At 35.9% G+C, this 20,202-nt stretch overlaps 1 protein-coding gene across 2 annotated transcripts; it reads right to left on the bottom strand.

Moving 5' to 3' along the window:
* Positions 1 to 980: 980 nt before the first annotated feature.
* On the bottom strand, positions 981 to 11,917 carry tbx20 (T-box transcription factor 20). Of its 2 annotated transcripts, none has more exons than XM_058745752.1 (8): positions 11,549 to 11,917; positions 10,336 to 10,591; positions 9,935 to 10,099; positions 9,421 to 9,529; positions 8,761 to 8,919; positions 8,346 to 8,422; positions 4,423 to 4,535; positions 981 to 3,339 (listed from the first exon to the last, which is right to left on the bottom strand). In XM_058745752.1, the coding sequence occupies exons 1-8, from the start codon at positions 11,673 to 11,675 to the stop codon at positions 2,999 to 3,001; spliced, it is 1,347 nt and encodes a 448-aa protein (XP_058601735.1). In that variant the 5' UTR covers positions 11,676 to 11,917; the 3' UTR covers positions 981 to 2,998. The 2 variants fall into 2 exon arrangements, with proteins under 2 accessions (XP_058601735.1, XP_058601734.1); XM_058745751.1 differs by having other exon boundaries at positions 4,423 to 4,539; positions 8,347 to 8,422; positions 11,549 to 11,916.
* Positions 11,918 to 20,202: the final 8,285 nt, after the last annotated feature.

The following is a 20,202-nucleotide window of genomic DNA, read 5'->3' as shown; positions in this document are numbered from 1 at the left end:
TTTCTACTTAAAAAAATAAATAAATTTAAAGTGTTACTTGCCATTTCTTTCTCTATGGTGGAATTACTAGTTTAAAATGTACACAATCTTCTCACTGAAAAGAGAATTTAAGGTGTTTCAGAAGAACGGTCATCTTTAAAACAATCTGTTGAATAAAAAGAGTGTTGAATAATTGCATATATTTATGTTGGCTGCCCATCAGGTCCTTTAAGTGCTTTCACTTTATTGTAAATAGTAAAAGCAAAAAAGTATATTTAATAAAAAGAAAATAAATGAAAAAGGAAAGTAGTTTTTAGTTTTTTTCTTCTTTTTCAATATAAAGATACATATAATTTGATGCTTAAATGAATGTTCCTCACATAGACTATATGAACAAGTCAAAACTGTTTTTTTATTTTTATTTTTTTTATTTGACTCTGTCAGTTCAATACACCTTTTATTCTGTAAATAAAACGAAAAATTAGAGGAATTTAAATATCCTATACTTTTTTAAATAAAGGTTCCAAAAGGGGGTGTTTTCACAGTGATGCCATTGAAAATCCATTTTTGGTTTCCCAAAGAACCTTTCCGTCAACTGTTCCATTGTTCCAAACAACCTTTTTTTTTTGTTAGCACGAAGAACGTTTTAATAATCTACAAAACGTTTTTGTGGAATGGAAAGGTTCCATGGATGTTATAAAGGTTCTTCATGGAACACTAGACGTCAATTAGGAACCTTTATTTTTTAAGACCGTACTGTATATATTGTAGCTATTTAATACAATAATTGTGTTGGTAGCATTTAACAACAACGCAATCATAAAAATCAAACTCTCACAACATTATTTTGGGGTGATATATATTTCATTTTGTTTACAAATAACATCTATCATTGCTTCAAATATTACATTAGCCATATCTTTTTTCATAGCTGAAATAAATATATTGCACTTAAAAAAGGCATCAAAACAAAAATGGTCAGACATCTCCTTATGAGTAGGATACATCTAACGTAGAAATACACACAAACAAACAAACAAACAAACAAAAAAAAAAAAAAAAAGGAATAAAGAGAAAACATTTGCTAATATATTGCAACTACATAACTGTTTGTACAGTCTGTTCATAACAAATCAAAGGCTTGAAATGGTGGGCACATATTTTTTTTTTTTTTAATCAGTTTTACTTTAGACAACACATTCAATCTGAATAAAACACCCTCAACCCTGAAAAGCATTGTGTGGCTCTGTTTGTGTATTTATGCTTGTCTGTTCTGTTTAAATTTGAAGGATAAATAAAAACCGCAGCAACATTAAGTTCCTCACACTTACACACACACATACACACACACACACCAGTTCCTCTTCATCTGGCTATTACAGCATGCGCTGTTTCTCTGTGATTTGGTTACAGGATGTTGATGAATGGTTGTCAATGTGACTGTACAAATAGGAACGCTTCAGCCACAAATCACCCAATTTCCCTAGTTCCCCTGGGGAAGACAAGCCGATTATTTAAAAGTTAGCCCATTATTTACAGGTGTAGACTTCCTGCAAGCTGGCTGTCGACAAGCAGCCTCGAGTGGATAAAGCTCAGTTTGTGGCACTGGAAAGAAATATAAGCCAGTTACAAAACAGAAATCTGTCCATTTTACTCTGGATTTCTGACTTATAGAAATGGCCTCACGTGTCCACTGGTTCATATCAATTGCAGTTCACCCTCATTGTGTCTTTTAATGAAATTATGTTAATTTATAGTTTTTCTCGCTGAGGACAGATTAACAAATTATTAGGGACAGTCTACCCAGAAATTAACGTTTTGTCATAGTTTACCTCATGCCGTTCCAACACACATATTGAAGAATAGTAACCAAACAGTTCAAGTTCTCTTTAAATTCCATTGTATGGACAAAAAAATATAACGGGACTCAAAGGAAACCGATACTGTTTGGTTACCAACATTCTTCAAAATATCTTTTTAGTGTTAGATCAATATGAGTAAACGACAGAATTTTCATTTCTTTAAATGAAATTTCGTCTCTTTAAATATAAAATACAATAAAATGACTTTTCTGAAAGATAAAACCAGGCTGTCCAGCATGTACACATGTATGCTGTTTCCATCCAGTATTGCAGTTTTCAAATAGCACAGCGCCCTCTAGTGTCCACAGTTTGAACAGGAGGGCTGAGTGGTTGGCAGCTCCACAGATACTGTATCATATCATTAAGAGGTGATGGATCACGGGGAATGAGAAACAGCAGTAGTCCAGTGTTACATTCAGTGAGTTACCTTCTCCCTCATCTGACTCTGGGTGGCGATAAAGGCATGAGATGAATCTGTAAAGAAACAGTTTACCTAAAAATTACATTCTGTCATCATTTACACACTCTTATGTTGTTCCAAACCTGTATGAATTTCTATCCTTTTGTGGAATGCAAAAAAAGATATTTTGAAGAAAGTTGATTCCCACTGACTTCCAGAACACACAAAATATATATATATATATTTTGAAGAATGTTTGTAACCACTTTCAGTTCCCATTGCTTTTCATTGTATGGACCAGAAATACAATGGAAGTCAATGGGAATCTAAACGGTTTGGTTATCAACATTCTTCAAAATATCTTCTTTTATGTTCTTCGGAAGATAGAAAGTCATACAGGTTTGGAATGACATGAGGGTGATTAAATAATGACAGAATTTTCATTTTTGGGTGAACTGTCCCTTTAAAGGTAGCATTAACACATTTGCAGATGAAGACTAATTTCTGAGTCTCTTATCAACACTAAAAACTCATGCTTGAAGTTCTGTTTTACAAGAATCCGCGTCCGCTGGGCATTTCATTCACTTTTTCTCCAGCACAACTGCGAGAAGCAGCACGTCCGGGTCGTTAGTCAATGCTGTGTCAGTCAATATTATTTACATGTGGTTTTTCCTTTTGTGTAAGCATGTGTGTACGGGTGCCGTATGTCTTCGCATGCCGGTGATTGGGAAATCTTATCAGGCTGAAGTGGCAGGAATCATACGAACGGGGTCATGACTGTGGAAGAATGGCGCAGTCCCTGGATGGCGGCGTAGGGCCCCTGCTGGAAATAGTGGTGGTAGCGTGGCATGTGGAAGGAGGGGAAGGTCGGCCCGCTGCCCTGCATGGAGCCGGCCAGGGCGGACGGGGTGAGAGGCATGCCCAGTCGACTGTAAGGGGGTAGAGAGCCCTGGATGGGGTGAGGAAGAGGACTGGCCAGAGACGCTGTGCTGGTTCCGATGGCAGACAGAGACTGAGGGTGCTGAAAGCCGGAGAAGCCAGACGTGGTGGTGACCCAGGAGCTGAGGGAGAGGTTGTCCGATGCAGTGAATGCTGAACCTACAGGGAAAGAATTGAATGCATTATTTGTGCCATAAAATGAGCATATTTACACCATAATGCAAAAATTGTTAATAACTTTAACAGAAAAAAAACTTTACAATTAATACCTGTTAATTGGTAGCTTACACTCTTAAAAATAAAGGTTCCAAAAGGGGGGGTTTTCCACAGAATAACCATTACTGGTTCCCCAAAGAACCTTAGTGAACAATTCTTAAAAGAAGTAGCCTATTTTTTCTTAGCGTGAAGAACATTTTAATAAATACTTTTTCCGCTACAAAGAACCTTGAGTGGAACGGAAAGGCTCTAAATTTCTTCATGGAATCACTGATGCCAATAAATAATCTTCACTTTTAAGAGTGTAAATGGTTAAATATAAAAGAAATATACATAGTTTATAGTGAAAAACTGGGTAACCCTTTATTTTAAGGTGTCCTTGTTACACGTTACATGTCATTACTATTATAATAACAATGAATTATGCATAATTACATGTAAGTAACCCTAAGCCAAACCCTAAACCTAACCATATAGTAAGTACTGTACTTAAATGTATAATTACACTGTAACAAGGACACCTTCAAATAAAGTGTAACCAAAAATTGTACTGGAAAACTGTGTGAAACATGAGATATGACTGCATTTTATATAACTAGTTTTGTTTCTTCTTGTTTTTGTTATCGGTAAAGTACAGTAGGGTGTTTTGTGTTACATTTTATGTTATTTAGTTAATGTTTACTGCATTATTTTTTCATGTGTGTTACCCTGATGGTTCTTCATCTTTTTGTGTACCGTCTATATGATGAACTCTTATTAATCTTATGGCTTTCTATTTCACCACCTGTATTATTATGGTGGTTTTCAGTACATTTCTAGTTACAAAGCAGATTTTCGAAGTTTAAGTAAAGTTGTATATTAACATTATATAACTTCACTTAATATATGATTATAGGTTACAGTCATCATATAATACCGGAAACATTGTCACTGTATTTTTGAAGTAGAAATTCTAGCATTTACAGCTGCTGTTTTTAAAAGTAAGCTTAATAGAATATTTTAATAGTTACAGAATAATTTTCTTACCTCTGCTGTGCGCCGAGTGCCCATCTTCACCCAGGGTTTCCTCATCACCAGCATAAGTCCGAATGGGCGACCGGGCGTAAGAGTGCTTGTGGATCAAACTCTCAACACTTTCCCTACAGCAAAATCAAAAGACAATACCCCAAAATATATCTCTATATCCACAATCACTTATATGAAATCATTTGATCTGGTTATGTATCCTAAGCAAACTTCATTTTAACAAACTAAACTAATATTTTTCAAGCCATCACATAATATCATGCCATTTAAAGAGAATCCAAATCTCCAAAAAATAAACACAAAATAATATTTTAACAGGTCTTGTCCATGAAATGATAGCCAGAGGGATTCAAAACAACATTGTTTTAAATGACATGAGGGTGAGTAAATGATGCCACAATTTTGATTTCTGGGTAAAAACGGGTCTGGGTCATTTTTATTTTTTATCTATTTTATTTAAGATTTAAAAAAGGTTTAGCTTTAGTTATTTCTTTTAGAACATCAAGGTAAACTAAAGTAAAATGAGAAATTAATTGGAAACTAACTAGCTGAAAAAGTTTACATTTTATTTTATTTCAGGTAACAAAGTGAGGAACTTTATAACTTTTATTTACTATTCTAACTTTTTAAACCATACATGAATGTGTGAATATGCTAATTAATTAACACATCCAAAGTGTCTCTCTGCAGCTTTGTGTTCAATGAATCAGACAGTTCATGCTAGCTTAAACAACAAGCGCATAAAAATATGTTAACACACAGCAAGTGCGTAGAGAGAAGTGTGTCTGCTGGCCTTGCAGTAAGTGCATTAGCTCCTGTTAGATTAGACTCCTCAGACAGGCTGAGATGGTCTGCATCACAAGAGCCATGCGTCCACATTAGCCTCCCAATTAGGTTAGGAAAGTGCAATATCTGTCAGCAGCGCAATACAAATATGTGTGTTTTTATCTGTGATGCGCTCCCGAGGAGAGGGGCCTCGCAGCCCTACAACTTGGGTGGCTGTTTTCAATCAGTCACGGGGCCCAATTGAATTACGCTGTGTTTTAGTGCAGTGCCCGACTCCAGACTAATGCGATTTCTGCAGCTCCCTGAAGATCAATTGATCAGATCTAATTCACAGCCCTTCCAAAGAGAAAAAGAAATAGAGAGACAGAGAAAGAGAGAGAGCAGGATGCATTTTTGTGTGGTATTTTTGGCAGTCATTGACTTTCGGTTGTTCTTTTGTTGGGGTCTGAAATGGAACTAGCTGGCAAATGTTTAACTGGAATGCTAATCTGAGAGCACATTGCCAAAATCGGTCATTTCCAGCATTTCTAGCTTTATAAATTTATTTTTGGGTCATTCAGTCATTTTTCTCATGAATCTTGAGTCAGAAAGGTGAGTCACACTGACCATTTTTCTTGTGCATTTTCAGTATATATATCATGGCCAAAAATATCGGCACCCTTGGTAATTATGATCAAAGAAGGCTGTGAAAATTAATCTGCATTTAACAAAAAATCTTTTGATCTTTTATTTAAAAAATTCACAAAAATCTAACTTTCATTGGATAATAAGAATTTAAAATGGGGGGAAATATCATTATGAAATAAATGTTTTTCTCAAATACACATTGGACACAATTATTGGCACCCCTAGAAACTCTTATGAGTAAAATATCTCTGAAGTATATTCCCATTCATATTCACAATTTTGAGCACACCAGCATGATTATGAAAATGAAATTATCCAGCCATGGCTTCCTGTTTCACAGAAATATAAATAGGAGGGAAAACAAAGCCCAAATTCCCTTAATCATCCATCACAATGAGAAAAACCAAAGAATATATTTCTGATGTGCAGCAAAAGATAATTGAACTTCACAAATTAGTGAAGTGGCTTTAAGAAAAGAGCTAGAGCATAAAATCATCAACATAAAATGTTACGAAACAGCCTGGAAGAGGACGTGTGTCTATATCGTCCTAATGCACGGTGAGAAGGAGAGTTTGAGTGGCTAAAGACTCTCCAAAGACCACAGCTGGAGAATTGCAGAAAATAGTTGAGTCTCAGGGTCAGAAAACCTTTAAAAAAAAATTGTCAAACAGCCTATATTTCTGCTGGAGGTCCTGGACATCTTGTTTAGACACATGGCGTCAAATACCAACAGATAAAAAATCAATAAGTGACTGACTCTGTTAGAAATCTTATAATGGGCCATGTTTGGATCTTCCAACCGTACAATAATCCAAACACAAACTTCAAAAACACCACAAAAATGGGTCACTGAGCACAAAACCAAGCTTCTGCTGGCCATTCCAGTCCTCTGACCTGAACCCTACAGAAAATGAGTGGGTGAACTGAAGAGAAGCACCAACATGAAGCTGGGAATCTAAAGGGTCTGGAGTGATTCTGGATGAAGGAATGGTCTCTGATCTCTTGTCAGGTGTTTTCTAACCTCATCAGGCGTTATAGGAGAAAATTTAGAGCTGTTAAACTGGCAAATGGAGTTTTCAAAAAGTATTGAATAAAAGTGTGCCGTTAATTGTGGCCAATGTGTATGAGAGAAAAACATTTATTTCATAATGATATTTCCCCCCATTTTAAATTCTTATTATCCAATGAAAGGTTAGATTTTTGTGAATTTTTTAAATAAAAGATCAAAAGGATTAACAATGCAGATTAATTTTCACAGCCTTCTTTGATCATATTTACCAAGGGTGCCAATATTTTTGGCCATGACTGTATATATATATTAATGCTATCAAACGATTAATCATGATTAATCGCATCCAAAATAAAAGTTTATGTTTACATAATATGTGTGTATACTGTGTATATTTATTATGTATATATAAATAAAAAACACATGCATGTATATATTTAAGAAAAATATGTTGTGTTTATATATTAAATATATTTATATATAAAATAAAATATAAGAATATGAATATATAAATGTATAAACGTAAATATTTTCAAAATATATACTGTATGTGTGTGTATTTATATATACATAAATATACACAGTACACATACATATATAATGTAAACAAAAACTTTTATTTTGGATGCGATTAATTGTTTGACAGCACTAATATATATGTGTGTGTGTGTGTGTGTGTGTGTTTAACATTGACAAATATGGCATTTAGAGATCATATAATATAACACACATTCACTAGTGGGCAAAAAGTGCATTATTCATAAATATAAAAAAATAAATGAACGTACAATAAAAAGAAAGAACCTGCAACTATTACTTTTAGTAGTTATTTTTATCTGCTCAAAATCTTATATTAGGCTGTGTTGTGTAATTTGAGAGCACATTGCCAAAATCGGTCATTTCCAGCATTTGTAACATTATCAATTGGTTGTTTTGTTTGTGAAACTTGGGTCAGAAAGATATTGACACTTTTCAAGTGTGTTTTCATTTATATATGTTAAAATCGACTTAATTAAAATATATGGTATTCATATAACACATTCACAGGTTGGCAGAATTCATACATAAATATATATATATATAAATTAGTAAATGTAATATAAAAAGTGATAAGCTACAAATGTTACCTTTAGAAGCTATTTCTATCTGACCTAAACAAATATTAAATGGCAATATTAGATATATATATTACCTTTTTGTTATGATGATATTGTTATAATTAATAATTATTATTATTTATTTATTAATTGACCACATGAACCACTCTTGTAAGTTAATGTTTTTTTTCCAGCTTTCATTGAACCAACCCGCCCTCACACGTCTAGGTCTAATGAGACTCTAATGAAAAGCCACTTGTGCACTTGTTAATGAGTTTGGCTGAACGTTCCCCGCCACACACGTGCTTCACTGCCCAGAGCAGCTGCTCCTCCCTCAGCAATCACTCACTGCACTGAACACGGGTCAGAAATCAACACACGGCTAGCAGCAGAATTCCTCATACCTCTCAATATCCGTGAGTCTGGAGGAGTCTCTGAAGCCTTTGGCAAAAGGGTTGCTGTCAATCTTCAGTTTGGTTATCTGCAGCAAAAACAGGAAACGCCTAAATTAATCCAGCAGCTCTTTTCTTCTCCCACATGATATCATGAGCATTAAATTAAACATGAATCCAAATGAAATGACTGATGTCTCCCAGTGAACTGTTCTGCTAAAATCAAATCAATTTTAAACTGTTGCCAAAATATACTCAGTAATTTTTTTAAAATTCAAAATAGTACTATAATTTACAGCGTAACAAATTCATAAAAATAGCCAGTGGGAGAAATATATTCTCAAAAAATACATTTTGACAATAAACATATACTGGCTTTTCCAGCTGCCTTACAAAGGAATTAGGAAACTGGTTGATTTGTACTAACCAGCTGGTTCTGGTAAGCAGTGACCGCAGTGAAAACTGTCTCAGTGAAGACAAATGTACGAAACTCCTCAGACTTTAGATTAAGAAGTGACGCTGTGTGATCTTTCTTCTTGATGATATGAACTCGTGGTTGGTACTTGTGCATGGAGTTCAGGATGATCTGTTGAAGAAATTGGTCAGGAATATAAGAAAAATTGAATTTATGTGATGCAGGAAAACCACAAATAAAAAAACCCAGGCCTTTGCAGAGTGTATTATGCATTATGCATTTCATTAATCACTGAAATATTATTATTATTATATTATTATCTCTTTTTTTATCGTGACACAATATAGAAACCACTATTATGCTTTATCATCAGTCTACATTTACTTTAAATATACTGTGTTGTATTTCCAAATAGGCTATTAAAAATATCATAGGCTAGTTGAATAGTCATCATCACATTTTTTAAAAACATAAATGAAAGAATGGGTCTTTACAGGCAAAATATATTTTCTGTAAATCCACTTATGTTTACATCTTTACAGATAGCCTAGGCTACTATTTTTATTTTTATTAAACAATTATCTATAATTAGTAGGCTACACACTGACATACACAAAATAAAATATAAAGCCGCAATATAGCACAGATTAAAAAATAAAGCTTTGAGCTTACGTGTCCGTGCTGATCCAGTTCGTTGTTTGTAAGCTTCACTTTTTCGAAAGAAACCATTTGTTTCAATAGCTGTTCTCCTGTAAAAGGCGAATCTGGATGCACGTACAACCTGTAATATAATAACAGAAAAAATGCATGCTGTCGATCCGTTTGGATAAAGCCTACGTGCATTATTCGATTTTTATTACATTTTATCCTTATAATTAGCCTACATTTCACAAAATTTTATTTGGATTTGAATCTAAAAAAAAACTAAAAGTAAATTATTATTTAAAACAAAACAGAAAAAGAAAATAGAACGTGCGAAATTCAAATGTTAGAATTACACGTATAGGCTACATTCAAAGCGAATTTCCGCTTCAGCTGGTAGGTTATCTATTCTAAAATAATGTTTTAAACGATTTATTCCTTTTATTTACACTGCCTGTTCACACTTTGTTGGTGATTTAGCAACTTTTTAAGTTATCAAAATAGCAAAACAACGCATATACAGGTAATATAACAAGCTTCTTACCTAGCAGGTAAAGGTGGATCTGCCTTTCCCGCCACAAGCCACGAGGATCTATGATAGGCATATCGATATCTCTTATTGTCCACCGGAACGATATCCATTAGTACGATATATTTGGCGTCCGGATCCACTCCGGAAAATGATACACGAATTGTCGGAAACATTCGTCTGTTGAAACAACATAATGTTTACAAATGGCATTTACGTGAGTAAACGTGATTTTTGAGAATGTGTTGGTTCAATGTGTAAAACAAATTAGCTGAATTAGCCTATTTTAAATGTGGTAACATTTTCGAACCCGTGTCTATACTGACAACAGGCCTGTCCTGATAAATGCGTCCACTAAATATAGCTACTAAACAAATTCGTTTGCTGGTTTAAAAAGTAATTAAATCATTTTTTACCTTCCAGATTTTGTGATAATCATTTCCGTGCCGAGTTCGTGGAACTTATCCCACAGTTCTTTCGTCTCGAGGCTGCAGGAGATCTTGGCCATCTCCTCGCTGGGCACGCCGGGGCTGGTAGGAATAAGCGGCTCGGTACATAACGGAACGCCGCCGCCGCCGCCGCTGCTGCAGCTGCTGCTGAAGTCACCGTGGCTTTCCAGCGAAGGCAGGTCTGCGAGGTTTGGATGACACGACGACTTCTCCACGAATTGTTCTAGAATTAAAAAAATATCACGAATTATATGTGCACACATTTATTGCAGATTTAGTGTTGCAAAAGATGTTAAAGTCTGGGACAAGCATGAAGATTTGGTTTGGTTCTAATAAAATATCACAATCAAATACAAAAACAGCATAACACGGTTACATAATTTGCTTTAACATTGCATATTTAGTTTTATTATTAATAATAATAATATTTGAGCCTATACGAAATGTAAAAATAATGTAGCCTAATTATATGTATAAACAATTCACATTGCTATAATTAATAATGGCCTAAAATAAATAGTATGTACGTGCTTAAATATTGATGCTTATTATTCATTTTGCCTGAAATTTAAAATTGCAAACTACATAGAAGCGCCAGGAATATTCCAAAACCAGCTATTATTATTGTTGTTGTTTTTTTTGTTTTCATTTAATAGTTACTGCTAGTCAATTTAGACTTCATTTCTATTTTTATATTGTAAATAAACTGTTGGGCGTACGAGATGGTTTGTCGTTTGTGGGTTTAGGCTACCTATACAAAATTAAATCTATTCATTTTGATTTGCCAGGAAAGCGTACACATTTGAACAAAACAACACAAATTGGCCAAACACAAAATCTCACTTTTTGATCTAATATTTTTCATTCTGTATATTAAAAAAAAAAAAAGCTTAATAGTATTACTCATCATATTGACAGGTCACAGTTTTACCAGTTCCTTAGAATATTCACATTTTTACCACCTCAAAAGCACACGCAATTGCATAACCCACTGAAAACAGTGCAATTAGGCTATTTCAATACTCAGTTATTTTATACTAGGCTATTTTCTTTTATGTAAAACTGCTGTAGTTTGACGCTGATGTCAAAGTACTCCTCACATGCAAACTCATGTCACTGTTGCAAAACACAAAACCACTTCTGCAATCAAAACTCGTAAAAGAGTCAGATCTGCTCTTACCCAGCGGCTTGATGGTATTTTCCTCCGACTCCTTCTCCTTGGATTTCCCACTTGACATGAGTGCGGCTATGGAGAAAGCATTCGCCCTAGAAGAGAGCTGAGGCTTTGGGGAAGAGGTGTACTCCATGGTGCGAGTGCTCAAAACTATTCTCAACAGCACGAATGTCCAGAGTAAGTCCCGAAACGACTTTAAATTGCAAGATGTTATTTAAGTCAGGACTAAGAAGATTGCAGGCTACAGGCTGATGCGTGTGCTACTTCCAAATCGGTTGGGACATTGTGTGTCTCGCTCCAGTCACCCTCTAGTTCTCTTGCAAAGCAAGGTTTTCATTGTAACTTGCAGTCTCCTTAATTTCACTAGCCCCTCCGTCGTACACAGCCACGACCAATCGTTGTGTCGCTTCTAGATCATTGGCTCTTCAACACACCTCCACTCAGTGTATTTACAAACCCTACTACGGTGACGGCTTGGCTCATGAATATTAATTTATGCTCGTGACGTTAACCTTTCTGATTTGTCAAAAGTGTGACGCTAGTGAGCGGGCGTCAGTGCGCTGGCGAATCATAACGAATAGATTTTTGATAGAGGCGTGGCTTATCAATGTTTATTACGTTTGTGACTGGCCTCCTCAAGCGACGTCAGAACGACATTATTAATATTCATGAGTTCATCCATGCTGGGCGCTGCGCAGACCTTAGAGAGCCGTCAAAATGCTAAATAAACCCAGTTTCCTAAAATCAGTGTTTAACACGTCACATCTGTCTACACTAAAACGCTGGTTATGTATATAAGCTTCCATCATGCATGAAAACTTAAATGTCCACATCTTGTAAAGGAATGCTACATTACTTCCTTAAATGTTTTATCACCCAGAATTAAACTAATTGTATTTGTTTGTATGTATTATATTATTTTTTTAGGGAGTATGTTTTTTATGCTATGATATAATCCATTATTCAGAACACTTTTTCTCCGACAAAAACACAGGTGCAGACGTTTTCATAATAAGAATATTAAAAAAAAAAGTTTTTCATTTTATTCTAAGAGTTTTAAACTAGTTATGCTGCCATACACATAATGTTGGAAAGCAAAAACAACATAGGCTATTTATCAGTTTTCTGATTTTGCCGCTTGTTTTAAAGGACGTCGTCCTGTGTAGAACCCTTACAAATAGGCTAAGCGAAAAAAAAATCAGGAAATAGCTAGATTTACGCTACTAATTTGACTCATTAGTAATTGAAAAATTAGAAAAGAAAAGTCACAACAAAAGTAAAAAAAAAAAAAAAAAACATACTACTAAAAAAATATAAACAGGTTTAATACAATTCTAGCCTATTATTCTATAATTAAATAATAATAATCATAATTACTATTGTTGTTGTTATTATTAATCTATTATTATTGTTATGATCTAATTAGTAACAGTTACGGTTCTCAGTTTTTTTTTTTTTTCCTCTGCGTTATCCTTTTGAACTTTTGATAAGAACAAATCCTGTCTAGACGCCACCTCAAGCCACCGCTCTCCCTTGATGCCAAAATTGAGACACAGGCCCTTTGTCAAGTCAAACACTTAGTAAGCTTATGCCGATCAAGCTTGGTGAAATCATTACTGCAGATTTGAACTAACACGTTTTTTTTGTTTTTTTTTTCACAAATAAGCACTGGTCTGTCGCGTTATGTCTAACCTGGGTTCAACTGGTCAGCTGAGACTTAACAGTAGGCTACAACGCTTAAATGCTTATTTTTTGGTATACATATTTCATATATATGAACACACAATAAAGGTAGGCAATCTGTTTTTGATTATTCTCTGTTGAAACACTATTAATCTTTGCTTTTGTAGTCTATATACTTCCTGCGCGTGCTCGTGCCGCGCGAGAGTCTGTATATAAATATACTATATCCTAAAAGCGCTGACTCTTGTGTATTTTCCGCTTGAGGAATCACCTCATCCTCAATGTCACTCTCTCTGGAGAGACGCAAGAGCCCCAGATCTACAGCGTTTAAACCCATTAAGGCGACACTCAAATGCAAATCCAATGCTGCAGATATATTATAAGGGACCTTGGCTGGAAAAAATTAGATTACTGTGCAATTGCAAGCGGATAATGTGCTAAAAGCTTTCCCACTTAGCGTAACTCCTTACTGAATATTATTCACACTTTCGGGGCCGATGTGCCAGCCGGCCCATGGCGACTTTTAAAGATACAGCAAACCCCCGAAACGTGCCCGACAGGTGCAGTGTTGCCATGTCCGCTTGTTGTAAGCGACTTTGGACTACACACACAGTCACGACTTCGCTAGTGCTTGGCAAAAATGTGACCAACCACTAATCACAGTTGCCAGATCTCCCCACCTGCTGTTCAAGGACAGTATATTAATGCCTTTATTAATTTCCCCGTCCTCTCTATTCTGTGCATTTATTGGCATATGATTTATACACAGTACCATATGTGTGCAACTTTTTTTTTGTTTAGAGGATATGATTATTGAAATAAAACATTGTAATGCAATTAACAATTTAGCATTGTTTAATTTATGTCATGTGCAACCTTTGTGCAAAGCATGCTTTTTAATGTTTTTTTGTTTGTTTTTTCAAAATAGGCCTAATGATAGTGATCATCCAACTTGCTTTTTTTTTTCTTTATAGACCAATTTGGTTGTTTTCTTGCGACATCTGGCAACACTGGTCAAGAGTCTATTTCATACTGGCGAAAATAGTAGGAACCAATAAACAGGAACAGTTTAAATCACATATTAGACGGACGCATTTCGGGGATTGCTGAATTATGTCCGAAAACAAGGTTGACATTCAACAGACGACTATTTTAATATTTTCTGTGCATCGGACGTGAGATATAGGCTAACGCTGGTGAGCCAAACTAAGAAAGTGACTTTGGAAAGCTAACTGTGCTGCGCGTAAACAATGTTGATAATTATTATGGAATCAATCCATCTAAAAATGCATGAATTCCATCCTATTTATGCCATATGTAGGCCAAATCATATTGCCCACACGTGGGTTTTGTGGATCAGTATGACAGTGTTCCCAACATTATAAGTCATTACAACGTCTTAAATATTTGATTTAAACATTTTATTTAGTAAGGCCTATATCAATGTTTTTCAATGTAAATAATGTTTTTGAGTGAAAATAACGAAAACAATTGTTTATTAGCATGATCATCAGACATGGGAAATGCATGTTGTTTATTGTTAAAATACTGAAATATAATTATTTGAATAATTCGATATTATTTAGTCAAGAATGCATATACAAATAGGCTAAAAATATACCAGATAAATTAGGCTACTAAAAATATTTAAATTAGATTTGTGAATAATTGTTAAACCCACTTGACCATTTATGCTGTCAGATTATTTCAGATTTTGTATTCATTTTGTTGGTGTTTAAAAATTAAAGCTTTGCTTTATGCCCATAAAGAAATAGCAGCAACAAAATAAATGTTTCCATTCATGCAAATGCACATTATCTTTATTCTCTTTGTATTATCTCATGAAGTGTAAATTATATTGTCAGTATTAAAATTCCTGTTGGGCCAATATTAAGTGGATTAATTATATTCGGGATTAATCCAGAGGCGTGAAATACAACAATCATCCTCCATTCAGAGGCCTCAACAGGAAAAGTAAAACATTCGCTCAGCTGTACTAAGTTGCCATGGTTAGTAATGACCTTAAAATTCTAGGGCAGCAAAGTAAGTCCTGTTGCATCAGGCTGGTTCAAAGAAAGCAGAGAAGCTTTTCCAGTTTTCACCCGTGAGAAGTGCCCCCATATTCCCCCTTGGCTTTCAGGCAAAGGCAAGCCCTTTCCAAGCCAGCCCGGGCTGACAGGCATGCAGTGTCCGAGCCAGTGCCTCCGTTCATATGACTAATTAGACAAGCTTCATGCTGCGCTGTTCTTTTTGATGCTGAGCCCTGGTGCTAATTGCCACGTCCGTCTTGGGGCACATGGAGGTTAAGTTCAAATGCAGCGCCGGCTCGCTGCACTCCTCCACCCTGCCGTCTAAATGGCCCCTTCTCAACCTTTTTTTGCCCTGACCTGGGCCATGACCGGAGCCGGTTGGGGACAGGCTTGGGATCAGGCGGTGTGTGCAGGGAACACGGACTGTAGAGGATAAGTGTTCGGACGAGAAGGAGGAGGGGTAATAGACGTATCCCAGATTAGGCTCATTAAGGACTAAAAAACGAATGAGGTGTCTTGGCTCAAGCAGGGCTAAATCAACTCAGGAAGTCTGAGTCTGACCTCTTGCCTTCTCATCACCTCAGACCCTTCTGTTCTTCCAGCTTGTGGCAGTAATTTTTACAGGGCCCATCAGAGGGGGAATGCGGCCCCATGTAAGAGCGAAAGTGGCTTAAAGTCATTAGTCTTGTGTGAGTGAGTGAGAACTTGTCAGAGTGATGCTCATAGTTTGGTTAACGCTGCGCTGTCACAAGTAAACAGGCTGCCGATAGTACTGATGGATGTGGTTTCGACTTTTTGGGTGTGACCTTTAACACTAATTTGTTTACACCACCAGTACTTTCTACTGTGGTTATTGTTGGTGCTTTGAGTTAACTCAGTTATCGGGGCTTAAAACGAATGTCTTTTTTTAAATGTTTTGAAAAAGACTGGATTTTATTGAGCTTTTATTTTTTAAGCTTTTAATTTTCTAAAAAGAGTGCTTTCTCTCAGTTTTGAAGAGTTGCGTGACTGTTGCATTCATCCATTATAGAGATCATATTTTAATAAAACAGTGGTTCTTAAACTATGGATGGTGATTGGCAAGGTAATTGTCTGATTTCTAAAATTAAAATATCAAAATATATTCAAGTAAACATTAAATTGTTACAGTAAAGACATAAATGCTGTTTTTAAACTCTATTCTTCAAATAATTCTGGACAATCAAACTGTTTCCACAAAAATATTAAGCAGCAACATAGATAATAATAAGAAATGTTTCTTGAGCAGATTTCTAAAGGATCACGTTTCACTGAAGACTGGAGTTATGATGGTGAAAATTTGGCTTTGCCATCACAGAAATAAATTACATTTTAAAATATATTCAGATAGAAACAGTTCTTTTAAATTTTGCCTGAGAAGACCGTCCTATATCTGCCCACGTCAGTGTCCTTCCAGAGAGTGTTTGTTTGATGCGGGACAGAGTGAGTGTGTGATAAAAGCGTTGGCATGGGCAGCCCAGTCTCTCCATGGTCACACCGGTCAGCATGTGCTCCCCACACCAAGTGGCAACCTTCAAAGGTCCCCATCAGAGATGTGATTGGATCTCTCTCACTGTCTCTGTCTTTCAGCTCTCTTTATCTCTTTTCCTCCCTCTGTCGCATTGGCAATAGCAAGCTGCAGAAAAAAGGAGACGGCGTCTGTCCTTCCCCTCCCCTCGGCTCATTTTCTCTGAGATGCTCTCCTGTCCGTACATGACTATCGGACATTCTCCTGGTCAAACAAGTGTAAAATCTTTAAATGGGAATGTTTGACTTTGCCACAGCCATGAATAATAGAGAAGCCTGGTGGTTAAAAACGGTACTAATGTGGTTTAACACACTTGTGAAGGAAGAATATGAGCGGCCCGTCCCGCGGGGGGAAAGGGTGTGACACAGAATGGTGCGGAGAGAGGATGTCTGTGATGCTGAAAGCCTTTTTGCAGCATCACACTGATGTTGTTGGGGTTTTAGCGGCGAGCGTGAGGTGATAAAAGCCACCAAGAGTCGCAGGTCTCCAGTAATACAACACTGTGAGCTGCACAGGGACCGAAGCCCACAAACATCTCTTTAGGTTGCACTTTAATTGTGTTTCTACTCGGCCACTTCTGTCCCTTCCCTCTTGTGCCTCTCCAACAGTGATCACATTTCCAGACAGGACTGAAGTGGTAACCTTGACTCTCTAAACTGTGGGCGTCGACTTGGTGTCCTTTCTTTACTTTGACCTCTGCTTCTGATCTTCTTCCTTAACTTCCACAGATTTTCACTATAGGGCAATCCGAGGAACCTTTCAACATTGCCTACTGGATAAGTCTACAAACTGTATTTAAAGGTTTTGTTGACTCAATATGTCATCATTTACTCATTCAAAGTGTTTGAATTTCTATTTTCCTATGAAATGCAAAAGTAACAACACTGTGCTCTATTCATGTTGTATTATTGCTATGTACAGTCTGAAATTTATCAACAGGCCAAAGTCATTACTGACTAAAAACTGTCATTTCCTCCCAAAATAGTTCTCAAATGTTATTTGCATATTCCAATATGCAACATAAATTTTTGATATTTCATTTTAATGCTGTGAACACCAGTGTTACAAGTGTCATTTTAGTATCATATACTGTTGTGATTTTTCTTAATATTTTGAATTAGCTTTTGTTTTTATATTTTCAATTTTGAGATTTTTCTGTAATTTTCTGTGCTTTTGTCTTTTTTTAAATTATTATCTTTATATTACAAAGGTTTAATTTAATTTATTTTATTTCAGGTTTGTTTTTAGTTAAAGCTGCAGTCCGTAAACATTTTGTTTAGTTTACGTATTTCATCTAATTTATTTTATTTTATTTTATTTTTCAATTAACAAACATATTTTTTATAGTTTTAGTTTTAGTTAACAATAATAATCCTGAATGTCATATAAACAAGTTTAACACAGCAAGTTTTAATATGCAAATATATGAAAGGTATAATGGCAGGGAAGTTTTTCAGTGAATAATAACTTAAATTTGATTCTATTAGATTTATACAGTCATACATTTATTAGAATACAGAACAGATTAGAAGCAGAATTAATCTGAACAGTATTTTTCTCAAAGGTGCCCTGTTCAGTAAATGCTACAATAACTCATTCTGAAGATGGAGAGGAAAGAGGAGTGTTTGTGAACCGGGACCGTGGCACTAATATTAAACCCAGCTAGATCAGGCCACAAGGTCTGCGTGTGCAAAGAGCTTCTGTTAGTATTTCTGACTTTAACCTTTGCTCTGTTTCAGCACTCCTGCAGTGTCTCTCCTGGGCCTCTCTCTTCCCCTCATAACCTAACGGCCTTCTGCTGTGGTACGGGAACTGTCTCCAGGCTGTACTGCTCCCAGAATTCTCCCCGTCAAATGTGGTCACTTTTGATGTCAAGGTCTGTGACTTTTGTCTTTGACTGTCTTAAACATAGTTTGAGTTTTGAAGAAAGAAAATCGTGGAGGTTTGGAACGAAATGAATGATGACAAAAGTTTCATTTTTGGGTGGACTGTCCTTTCAGAAGAATAGTTTACCCAAAAAATGTTATTCTGTCATCATGTACACACCCAGGTCATTTTAAACCCATCTGACTTTATTGAATAAAACACACAGGAGATGGTTCACCCCACTTTTCCCATGTAATAATAGCATGCAGTGACCCAACACTGTTTGTCCCAAAACCAACACATATATGAGTTAATGATGACAGAAAATTTGAATGAATTAAAATAAACATTTTTAACTAAAATGGATGAGATCATTATTAAAGGAAAGTGACTTTGAAAGTACAAAAACCAAAAAGATTCATAAAGAAAGAGTTGTTTTCAGAGTTCAGATATCTCTCTGGCTCTGTTTATGTGTGCTGATTTCAAGCACTCTTGCACATGAACTGTATTAATTTAAGCTGTGAAGTTTAATCGAGCTCAGTCAGGATTTATGTAGGGTTTTGCAGGCTGTCGGATTTAGCCTTTACATAGAATATCCACTACACGGATAACACGAGTGGAATTAGTCATGACACTAGCGTAACATTTAAAAAAGTTCAGCAAGATGCTAATAAAGGCCTATTGTTTCCCTGTGTTGTTATCCTGTGATTCAAACCAACGTCAGTCTCGTGCAGAAGCCCTCTCTAAAGTATTTAGATGAGATTTTCTCAGAGATTTACTGTTGCCCTAATACACTTTACAGGGTCAAATACAGCACCGTGTGAGTGTTGAAGGGACAAAAACTATTTCAGGCTTTTGAAGGTATTAGCACAGCTTGTGAACTCCTGTTGCTCTTTGCAGGGTGTTCGGAGGCTGATGTTGTGCTACAAATAATTTTCCATCATGTTTTATTTTTATCTGTTAGTAAATTTTTAATGTGACATTGATATCAAAATAACGTCTGTTTCTTTTTATTCTCATTGCACAATGTCCAAAAACAGCAACAACAGATACTTTTGTGGTCTTGCAATCTGATTTGATTAAAGAGTTACTCCACCCCAAAATGAAAATTTTGTCTTTAATCACTTACCCCCATGTCGTTCCAAACCCTTAAAAGCTTCGTTCGTCTTCGGAACACAATTTAAGATATTCTGGATGAAAACCGGGAGGCTTGTGACTGTCCCATTGACTGCCAAACAATTTACACTGTCAAGGCCCAGAAAAGTATGAAAGACATCGTCAGAATAGTCCTTCTGCCATCAGTGGTTCAACTGTGATGTTATGAAGCTACGGGAATACATTTTGTACGCAAAAAAAACAACTTTATTCAACAATTCGTCTGCTCTGCGTCAGCGTAGCGCAGTCACAAGCATCCTGGTTAACTTCCAAAATATCTTAAATTGTGTTTCAAAGACGAAAGAAGCTTTTAAGGGTTTGGAACGACATGGGGGTAAGTGATTAATGACAAAATTTTCATTTTGGGGTGGAGTAACCCT

This window comes from Onychostoma macrolepis, chromosome 16, assembly GCF_012432095.1.
Source record: "Onychostoma macrolepis isolate SWU-2019 chromosome 16, ASM1243209v1, whole genome shotgun sequence".
NCBI lineage: Eukaryota > Metazoa > Chordata > Actinopteri > Cypriniformes > Cyprinidae > Onychostoma > Onychostoma macrolepis.
This window is presented reverse-complemented; position numbering and strand designations above follow the sequence as displayed.